Source organism: Papilio machaon, chromosome 28 (genome assembly GCF_912999745.1).
Source record: "Papilio machaon chromosome 28, ilPapMach1.1, whole genome shotgun sequence".
Lineage (NCBI taxonomy): Eukaryota > Metazoa > Arthropoda > Insecta > Lepidoptera > Papilionidae > Papilio > Papilio machaon.
In genome coordinates, this window is record NC_060013.1 from 3,065,713 (window position 1) to 3,076,802 (window position 11,090).

Genomic DNA, 11,090 nt, shown 5'->3' on the forward strand with positions numbered 1-11,090 from the left:
GTATACATCGTTTTTTTAGTGACAGTATTTGGTTTTATGTATTTAGTGAGACAAAGTGAGGTGACATTGTAAATAAGGCTAGCCTAATCTATATATATATAAAAATGAATTGCTGTTCGTTAGTCTCACTAAAACTCGAGAACGGCTGAACGGATTTATCTTACCTTAGTCTTGAAATGTTCGTGGAGGTCTAGGGAAGGTTTAAAAGGCGAGAAAAATTCATACCGATATTAAGTTTTTAACTGCGCGCGGGCGACAGCTAGTGTTATATAGTTATTTGAGAAAACGTGTTTTTACCAAAAAATCATTTAGAATTTACTAAAATTTTAGTATAAATTATAGTTTGTCTATGGTTTACGATTTTGATTGTAATTCGGCACACTAAATTTAGACTTACAATTGAAAGGAAGGCTAACTGCGATAGTTAAATTTATATTAACCTGCAGCCTCCGCGCCTACCGATAACGGCTTGCCTTGCGGATCGTCGTACCTTTCATTGGTGACGCAATTCATTAGCGCGATCACACCGACCCCCATGATACCGAAACACACGGATGTGACGAACATAGAAGCAATTATAGTCGAAGTGAAATACGGTCCGCAATTCACCTGGAAATAATCGTGGACTTCTTACTAACGATCTCTATACAAATCAATTAGGCACAAAATACCACGTCTTATAGCCTGTCTAGTGCATACCGTAGTCAGTGGCAAAGAATAAGTACTGACCTCTATAAATGGACAGGCTATAAGCAGTGGTATTTTGTGCCTATTTGATTTTTGGCGCTGACTGTAGTTGTGGTTTTATATGGAAAGATTCGAAATAATAATAGTCGTTGGATTTAACTGCTAGTAACATCAATAAAGAAACAAAAGCTTTCATTTCCAAGTCCAAGGAGCAGACGTCTGTCAGATATCCATAAATGTGTGTCAAAAACTTGTAGCATATGTTAGTTGGCAGTTCGCTTTAAAATTTTCGAATAGTGGGAAGCGGATTAAAATTTTTACCTACTAAAATCGACTGTTATAAGGTGTTCACACATATTAGCTGCTTGGAACATGTTAGGTGTAGCGGGGCATCAAGGGATGCGGGAAGCAACAGTGCGTACCTCACTACGAGCCTTAGAATTGAGATGAAAATACTTACGCCGGGTCCGAATCCTTTGCAAGAGTCGTTAGGTGCTCTCCGGAAATCCCAGTCCGGGTAAAAGGGGTCATCATCGTAAGTCCTTCCGCTACGTCTGAATGCTTGGATCTATAAACAAAATGTTACAGCCAAAGATAACAGTAGAAGACACTATCATTTGTTTTACCAGAAATATTTTAGGATTTAATTTTTAGTGACAAATGTTCAGCTTGTCTATAGTAAAAATATTTTAGGTTTGGATTGGAACGATGTACAAATATTAAAAAAAAAATTTTTTAATAGTTGCAGTGTAGTAATGCGGTCGAATGTGGACTACATTGTTAGAGGAAGACGAGTCAAGGAAAGTATGGATAGATTGTATAAAATAGGATATACTAGAGACGGGCGTAAATTCAGATAAGGCGGAACGTACGGAATACGTACGGAACAGTAGCACATACTACCAACACTACGTATGTACCTGGTAGTAAGAAATAGTAACAGCGCTGCCATCCCGCAAGTTAATAATGACGAGTGGTTCCCCGCAAACGTAGGAATGCTCCCACGGGACGCCAGCGCCCATCCGCGTACGTCCTACTTCTTCTCCGCCTTCCAGTAACGCCACATCATCTGAAATTAAAAAATAAAACCGAACTAAATGTGTTACTAAATGGATCTTAACAACATATTTTAATGGTTCTCTGCGGTGGTGAAACCACAAGCAGTACAAAACGGTATCACAAACCAATAATCCATCCGTCCTTCTTGAAAGAGAAGTTAAATTCTAATTCAAAATCGGTGTATGCCACTCTTGTGGACAGATGTCGCCTTGTAAGTCTCTCGTCAGCTACCACGGGCGCTTGGCTGAATCTGGACTGACGCTTCGCGCTCGAAGAGTAAACACCTGACCATAAACATTTTTTTTAGTAAATGATTTAATATAGCATTTGGCATTTTTATACCTTTACATAATGGCGTATGAGAGTGTTCTTATTGAAGTAGCTATGGTAATCGCGATTTACATGCGGTGTTAAGTAATTTTAACCGGTTTCAACTGGTTAATGGGCAAACGCCTGGCGGCCAATGTAAACTAGCGCCCGCGACTTCAATATGAACAAGTGATAACAACATTGTTTTGCCAGCTTAAATACAGTACAGTTTATCTTGATACTTATAATTTAAAAAGTATAAAATATAGCAACACTAACCGACAAAGTGAAATAACGCGTCAGTACTCTCAACAGAAACTCCAGTTTCCAAAGAGATCTTATCACGTTTCAAAGGTAGGACTTTAATTTCTTTACCAGTCATAGGATTATTTTTGCCAGTATAAAACCCAATCACCGGTCCAGGAGCGTAATTCCTGACAGCGTGGTAGATTTCTTTTATAATCACATCGTGTCTTCGCAATGTATCGATTCTTGTTTCATTCAAATTATCCTCAAAATATATGTAATAGTGGCTATTACGAGTATCGTACATTCTTAACTTATCCATATTACTTACGTGAAATACGTTCGTATTGTGATTTGCGAATACCTGCTTTAGTGATTTGTATGGGTTACGTACCGCTGGGAAATACTTTAATCGCTCAGCCAATAATTCTTCATGCAAATTACGATATGGCGTACCCTTAATATCTCTACTACTTAGGTCCTCCACACACAACAATTCCTCGATAAAAATAACGACCACTTTACTGCTTCTCATCGAATCGTGAAGGATGTCTAAGAAAAATTCAGTAGACATTGAAACAAGCGGATTAGGTTCCACCTTCACGTGAGTCAGAATTCTATCAAAATCTATCATAAATACGGGCAAATTTGTATGTCCTTTAGTTGTTCTTAAGAAGAATATTAACATTGTAAAAATATGCAAGCGCATTTTCCTTATTTATATATTAATAAATTCTACTTAGCTATTTTTGAATAGATGCTTTATGACAGCTTTATTTTTCACATTTCATTTTATTATTTGAAGTTTTTGATAATCAAATTAAAATGGCTATTTACTAAAGAGTTTACCGTAAGTATAAAATTATCAATTTGAAATTTTTATGAAATAATGTACTAGTTTTTATTGTATTATAGTGGTTTGAATGTTATTCTAATGTAAACCAATATTTAAGAGATAATTTATTATTTTTGCAAATTGTAGAAACTGTTTTTTTATGGAAAGTTTTTAAAAAAGCATATCCTGGCAATACCGCTTGAACCATAGACGAGCACGCGTCAAACTAATCATATGATCACTTTTCACATGACCGATGGTCAATCGTCATCGCTCAATTCTTGTCGTTTTATGACAATTTTTGGGCTAAAACTATTACTTTTAGTCCCCATACGTCCACTAGTTGTAGTTTAAAAATCCATTGAAAATGGCGTACTGCCGTTTAGTGTTCCCTTTATTAGTGCTAAGTGTGGTCCAGAGCTACGCCTCATCCGTGCCTGTGTTTCTATGGGGCGATTTGCCTAAAACATCATTGAAATCTAACCCTCTGACCGCTGTATCCCCGAAGGAATTCGAGGATGTACTAAAAGAGGAGCTTTCAGGTGATGCTTTCATTGTTATATTCATAGAGGAGACATTGTCAGTTGAAGATTTTTCAAGTAAAACTTCAGATGGTGAAGTCCCCTTGAAATATTTACGAGCTAACCTCGGGGATTCGTATTATTTACCATCGGTAACGGACGCTCTTGAAGCATTAAACAGTTTTGCGGACGTGGAAAAGGAGAATCAGGTTAAATTAACTGAGAACGGTCTATCAGCGGAGATCGAACCTGAGGGTGGTAAATTCCTATTCATTGAGCTTAAAGATGCTAACGAAAAGGATACGCGAGCTGATCTGCTGCGTAGACACAATGACTTTATGGAGGATATGTTTGCCAAGTTACACAATCGTTATGAGAAGGTTGTAGCAATATATACTGCACGAAACCCATCATGGACAGTGTCAGAGAGTCATCGTGTACGTCGTCAGGCTACCGAAGACAACAAGATGTACAGATTAGATGGGCTTCTTCTGTATGTAGAGGATATAGTGTTGACCGAATCAAATAAGACAACACATTTGGATAACCTCGAGAGCAGCACAAGTACATTTAATGAAACAGGCAACACAATGAGTACAAATATGAAGTTTGGTGCTGATGATATCCAACTTAATTTTGTACACAAGAATGGTTATTGGACATTCAGTGAGTATATTTTACTTTTTTTTAAATTTATTGTATAAAACAATTTAGTAAAATAAATACAATTTTGATTAGACAGCAGTACAACTCACAGGGTTTAGTCACTGGTCGCTTTGTTAGTTTATAAAATCAAGAAATTAACAATATTACAAACATCTTTTACTTCATTCCAATAATTTTATTGAAAAAGATCAAACCGTTTTCAGGTCATAAAAACCGTTTGATTAACAAATTGTAAGATAAATATAAATTATTGATTTAAAAGTGCCGATTTCAATATACTTTTACATTTTGCTGCCTTTTTAACAATTTGGTCGACCACTAACAATATAAATTTTAAAATAATGAATTATAAATAAAACTAAAAACAAACCACTAACATTTTACTGTAAATGGTATCAAAATGTATTGAAATTTTACTCCTCTTCATACCTTTTTCTTAGGAGGAAGGAATGGGAAGGGATAGGGAGGTACATATTTGAAAGACGCTTGGAGTGGTAAACATCCTCTTTGTGTGTTCCCCTATCCTCTTCAGTTCATCGAAGGTATGCAACACATGGGCAGCGGGTTTCCTCACTGGTTGTTGCTTGATTGTTGTTTGTCCGTTTTGGAGTTTACTAACAAACATCCATCCATCCAAACTTTTGCATTTATAATATTAGTCAGGTAATGACAGATTTAACTATGCTATGTCTCAAATCATTTGATTCAGACTTTGGTTTAGCACAACAAATAAAAACAATACTATTTTTTTTTTAAATCATAATGCTATGACACTAGGGTTTTTAAGCCGGCACTTGACCATTATACCAACTAATGTTAAATGTGAATGATGCCTAGGGGAAGGAAACTAATAACACCTTTTATTAATTAGTTCATTTGTTTAGACTACAGAGGGTCTCAATGGTATAACACACAAACCTATACAATAAAATTACGCGCGAAAACCTTAACCTACGAAGTCTCTTAAGTAAAAAACGTGTTGTAACCAAGAAAATAATTTTTCATAAAAATTTATTTCATTAGGTATCTTACCCAAGAGGCCTAAATATTAGTATTCTTTCCCTTCTCTTGTAAGGGAGGGAAGGGGAAGTGGATTTGATGGAGGACGGAATGCATAGAAACGGAAAATATTATCTTTTTGTTTGCCCTTCTCTGTCGATTATGTCGATGTTTATGGGCAGCAGTTGCTATACTATTTCGGCGAATTTTCATGATGATATAAAAATAATGATACACAAAATTTTTAGCATTTAGTATGCCAATCTTTTTAATATTATAAATGCGAATGTTTGGATGGATGTTTTTTAGAACGTATCTCCGGAACGGCTTAACTAATTTTGTTGAAATTTGTCACAGATGTAGGACATAGTCTGGAAGAACACATAAGCTATGCATTAAGTTTGGTTTTTTAATTCCAAACGGACAGTTATCTAATAAATGTTTTCAAATTTTCAGATAATGTGGTGTTAACCAGATCAACATTGTCCGAAGTTTTATACCCAGAGATTGAAGTTTATTCATTGACTGGTTGGTCGTACAGATGCTCTGAAAAGGTCACATTCTCCACTGTCAATGAGACAATCAACTTTTCACTCACCTTTAAAGATATGGAGGTATGTTTAATTTTTTTTTTTTGTTGGTAAGGAATTTAATTATCTAGTTTCAAATGTCGCAGGTATATGTTATATTTACATTTTTACATATATGTAAATATGAAACTGTCGTAATTTAATTTATTTATTATTTACTAGCTGTCGTCCGCGACACCGTCTACGCGGAATTTAGAAATAAACTCAATAAGTATCCTATGTGTTCTTCTAGACTTTGTTCTACATCTGTGCCATTTTTTCAATATCTGTTGAGCCGCTCTGGTGACCTTTTACCAAACATCCATCCATCCATAAATACATACATCCATATATATTTTTTTATAGATCAAAATTGGAACATAGCTCATTAGCACTTCTCCACAGTAACTTTAACTGTGTCAAATTGCACATTCATTCTCGTAATTTCCTTTGAAAAAGCGGTACAAAATATTAGCTTCATGTGTTAAGGATTAACAAGTATACATATTGAGAGCGGCGGCTGTGCGGCGACAGCCAGTCTGGCGCCTCGGCGGGTATCGCGATCGATCCTAGCGTTCAACGTCCGAATGTAGGGTGACCATGCTAATACACAAATATCATATCATAAGCCACTGAGGGGCTCGGAGCCTACCCCAAGTTAGGGGTGACTAGGCCATAGTCAACCACGCTGGCCAAGTGCGGGTTGACTTCACACATATCATTGAATTTCTTCTCAGATATGTGCAGGTTGCATCACGATGTTTTCCTTCACCGTAAGAACGTCGGATAAATTTACATATATAAATCGAAAATCGAAAACACATTTGCACATGGCGGGATTCGAACCCAGGACATATGTCCTGGGTTCGAATCCCTAACCTTCCTTGTAATCCTTGTAACCTATATAGGTTACAAGTCGAGTGCTTAATTCTTGAGCCACCGACGCTTTTACATCTTTTACTTAGTAGTTTGGATATAAACGTCCTCAAAAATATTTTTCTATGTTTTGAAATATTTCAATTATTTTTTTTTTATAAAAATCTTTATACAACGCGAAGTTTTTCGTATATTAAACTTTGGGTTTGGCTTACAAAATTACTAGGACTCTCCTGAAAAAATATGGTTAACCTACATTTATATTTTTCTAGTAATGTTACTAAAAATGGAGATTAAGTTGCGTGTGAGTTAACTCAGTTATTTATAATGTTCTATCACGTTATTTTAATTAAGCTTTGAAAGTCCATTAACCTTTTTCAGATTAATACAACGTAATATATTTATTAGTATATTCTAAGGTTTTTTTAGTATGTGTTAGAAAATGTTGCGTAAAACAGAAAATTCTCAAAATTAACCACAGATTCGTAAATTTTAATATTTTTTATGAGCCTTGATTTATTCATTATCTAGCCTAATGTGGTAATTGTAAGAATGTTCAAATATTTTATTACAACAATTTACCAAGCATTTTTATTAAGAGCTTTTTTTTAATTTTAAGTTACGTAATTATTTTTTTTACATTTTATCCTTTTTTTTGTAATCACCATCGAATTTGTTTAATTTTGAAAAAATTGACTTAAAATTTGTAAAATTTAAAATGTGCAACAAATCTTTATTATTACTATTAATTATTTATTTATTACGAATTAGCTGTCGCTAACTCCGTACGCGCGGAATTAAAAAATAATCTTAATAAGTAGGCTATGTGTTCTTCCAGACTGTGTTCTCCATCTAAACATTCGCATTCATAATATTTATAGTATGGTTTAAAGATGTAGGGACCTATTATCAATCGCCATTTATTTATTTCCACTGCACTTTAATATTTTCAAATAAAACAACAAAAACGAGAGAGACCTACAGTTACGTGGCGTAACAATAACATAGCTTACGCGCGTAAACCAGAGGGGAAGGCAGAGATCATCATCATCAGTTCACTATACGTCCCCACTCTCGGGGCTCGGATTCTACCCAAAGTTAGGTGTGACTAGGTCATAGTCAACGATAGCTCAGTGCGGGTTGACTCTACACATATCTTTGAATTTCTTCACAGATATGTGCAGTTTCACGATGTTTTCCTTTACCGTAAGTAAGTCGGATAAATCTACATATATGAATCGAAAAACACATTTGTACATGGCGGGATTTGTACCCAGGACCTGCAGATTGCAAGTCAAGTGCTTAACCACTAAGCCACCGACAAAGATCACAGACCTCTATTTGGTTACATGGTGTCATAAGTTTTTTCTTTTAATTCCAGGTGCAACCGTTCTTCAAGACCATGAACGCATCGGATCTAGTCTTCGGTGATTCTTTCAACTGCATCGGTTTCTTCTCTGTGCCGATCTGGTCAGGTCTGTTCGTTGTGTTCATATTCCTGGCGATCACCTTCTACGGTATCATGATGATGATGGACATCCGTACGATGGATCGCTTCGACGATCCGAAAGGAAAGACAATCACCATCAATGCCGCTGAGTAAATCTTACAGCCAGTGTGACCATTTAAAAACTACCAACTTTGAAAAAAAAATTACCAACATTTAAATGATATGATTTTTTCAATGGTCACACTGATAGCTGTCAATTTTGACAGCTTAAACCATAGAGCTCAAAATCTATAGTTTATACGATAAAATGTAGATTTGCGATGTAGATTATAGAATACAAATTATTAAAGGAATTGTAATTTATTATATATATATATATATAAAAAAAAAGAAATACACCAATACTAATTGTAAGAGTACGTTATATTTGCTATGTTTTTCTTTTACATTTCGTGCTATTTTACTAGAGGATCCAAAAACACGTATTTATCACCTAAAATATAGAAAGCTTACCTCTTATGAAATAATATATAGAAAACCGACAAAGTGCCTGTTTGTCAGATACATGTAGGCAAAGATTTGTATACACAAATTTTCCTTAAAAACGTTTAATAATTCGCCCATAAAATAAACAGAATATTAAATTTTAAATTGTATTACCATAGATATATGACTTATAGATGGTTTGTTTTGTACAAATTTAACGTTTAATCGAAAGTAGATTTTCCAAATGTCATTTTTTATTGTAAATGACAACACTGATGGAATTTGAAGGAGGAGGTAATTTTTGCTTCTAATTTGTTATCTATAGTTTCGATATCTATGGTTACATTAATATAAATTATAGAGAATATTTGTGTATATAATCTTTGCATGTAGATATAAGAATGTTAGTAGTTTGGAATCTTAAATAAAATGGTTACATTTTGAAATCCTAAATATTATCAATTTTTATTATTATCTGTCTAAATACATAAATAAATTAAAGAAATAAATAAAATAAAGGATACGAAGATATGAGAAAAAAAACACATTTTTTTTGGAATAGCGTAAACATATGATCATCTTCATGATTCACAATCAGGCATCATAATATTAAAAAAAAATGTCAAAATGTGTTTATATATAAATCTTAATTTGATAATTTTTTTAATACCATTTCTTTTGAATTTGTTTAAAATTAAAATTTAGCTTTTTGTTATACATGTATTATTGTTATACATCATTATTTATTATTTTTAATTAACTTTTTTTTTATAATGCGCGCGAAAATCAACTTACCAACTTGATGAAAAAAATGACAAGTAATTGCTACCAACATTAGAATGATTAAAATATATTTTAACATTGTGCATAATAAATGATGTATTTTATTAAAAGTATGTGGATTTCAAATTGTAACATTAAATTACAGACCAATTAGTACGCTTTTATAAGTAAAGTAATGCCTTAAAAGAAATACATTTAAAAAAATAAAAATCATTATTTCACACAAGTCTGATTACGAGACGATTTCAATAATTCCGAGCTTCGATTAAATTTATAAAGCGTTAAAAACTAGTTGTTAATTAATGTGAGATATTTGAAAAAAATGTTTATACGAAAAACCGAAAGCCCTCCATTTTAGTGCCAACGACAAATTTCATTCCAATTACGAAAATACTGTTCAAATAGTTTTAAGTGATTTCACGTATTAATAAGTGTTTGTGCGAACCGCCATTTTGTTTCAACCATAGATTATATATAATTGAGAATGCCATTTTATTGGAACATAGAATAACAAACTTTGTGAGATATTTTGATATTTACATAAACTGTTACAAAATAAAAGAAACTTGTGTTGCAAGATTTTTATTAGAATAAGTATAAAAAATCAACTTTGTACAATCAATAGTATTCATAAATCACTTTTTTTCTTGTAAATATTTTTGGTTTATTTTCTGTGCTTTATTTTGTTGATGAATATTAAAATCATGAGATAATTTTGTTTTTTTTTTCTTATTTTATTATCTGCAGAATGTTCCTAATACATCGTTTAAATGAAATTACATGGAATGTTTGAACAATAAAGCTTGGAATATATATTTTTGAGTTTTTCTTTATAAAAAATATCCATACTGCGACAGTCACAAACGTTCAAAGAAATAAGCCATTATAGTGCGACAAAGATATCTGACCAGATGAGGGCGCTGCTATCGCGGTTAGTTCTGTCAGTAAATATGTAAAACATACATAATCATAGGAAAATTACATAAAAAACAAGACATGACAGCTATATAATATACATAGTTTAGTTTGACTTATGCCAACCGGGTCAGATAACTTTAGATTCTTCTTACTACAGTCAAACCAGAATAAGCTTTCTAGCTTATGACCGTTCGTTATCTGGTCCCCATGAACGACCTCCACAAGCTAGAAACTCGAGTAAGACCTTTACAACTGAAGAAAACACGGACTCTCGAAAGTTCGGTTAATCTGGTTCGACTAGTTAATTATTTAGATACGACTGTGAAAGTGACAATTATTCAACACTAACGCATTCACTCAGTGACCACTTAATTCTGAATTTTAGTGTTATATAAAAACTAAATCAATTTTATTATAACGCAATTAGTATTTTCGACAAGACTCATTAAGATACACAAGTAGGTTATAAAATTATGCCATCCTTTGTTTAAGAAATAATATCGTGCGAAATAACTTTTGTAACAAAAATAGGACAACAAATAGAACATTGAACTTAGATAATGACTTACACATGAGTACATTAAATGTATATTAAATGGATCATAACTACGTGACTAATTCCCGCCTTTTTTAAATGACGCAAACTTTTAAACTAAAAGTACCAATGTTTTTGATTTTTAAAGTGT

General features: G+C 33.3%; 2 protein-coding genes across 2 annotated transcripts; one reads left to right on the forward strand and one right to left on the reverse strand.

The window, feature by feature from the left end:
• Positions 1-356: 356 nt before the first annotated feature.
• On the reverse strand, positions 357-2,935 carry LOC106708130. The gene is made up of 5 exons (XM_014499596.2): positions 2,335-2,935; positions 1,872-2,030; positions 1,608-1,756; positions 1,148-1,255; positions 357-609 (listed from the first exon to the last, which is right to left on the reverse strand). The coding sequence occupies exons 1-5, from the start codon at positions 2,933-2,935 to the stop codon at positions 436-438; spliced, it is 1,191 nt and encodes a 396-aa protein (XP_014355082.2). The 3' UTR covers positions 357-435.
• Positions 2,936-3,349: 414 nt separating this feature from the next.
• Positions 3,350-8,591, forward strand: LOC106708141 (V-type proton ATPase subunit S1). The gene is made up of 3 exons (XM_014499617.2): positions 3,350-4,323; positions 5,779-5,936; positions 8,149-8,591. Exons 1-3 carry the CDS (start codon positions 3,504-3,506, stop codon positions 8,368-8,370), a joined length of 1,200 nt encoding a protein of 399 aa, XP_014355103.2. The 5' UTR covers positions 3,350-3,503; the 3' UTR covers positions 8,371-8,591.
• The last annotated feature ends 2,499 nt before the right edge of the window (positions 8,592-11,090 follow it).

What these genes read in the sequence shown, in the direction of transcription:
- LOC106708130 (XM_014499596.2), bottom strand. Translation starts at nt 2,935, where the DNA reads ATGATAGATTTTGATAGAATTCTGACTCACGTGAAGGTGGAACCTAAT. An exon ending in TTACTATTTCTTACTACCAG is followed by an intron (nt 1,256 to 1,607) that starts GTACATACGTAG and finishes TTTTGTTTATAG; the next exon opens with ATCCAAGCATTCAGACGTAG. An exon ending in GCAAAGGATTCGGACCCGGC is followed by an intron (nt 610 to 1,147) that starts GTAAGTATTTTC and finishes GATTATTTCCAG; the next exon opens with GTGAATTGCGGACCGTATTT.
- LOC106708141 (XM_014499617.2), top strand. Translation starts at nt 3,504, where the DNA reads ATGGCGTACTGCCGTTTAGTGTTCCCTTTATTAGTGCTAAGTGTGGTC. An exon ending in GAATGGTTATTGGACATTCA is followed by an intron (nt 4,324 to 5,778) that starts GTGAGTATATTT and finishes TCAAATTTTCAG; the next exon opens with ATAATGTGGTGTTAACCAGA. An exon ending in TCACCTTTAAAGATATGGAG is followed by an intron (nt 5,937 to 8,148) that starts GTATGTTTAATT and finishes TTTTAATTCCAG; the next exon opens with GTGCAACCGTTCTTCAAGAC.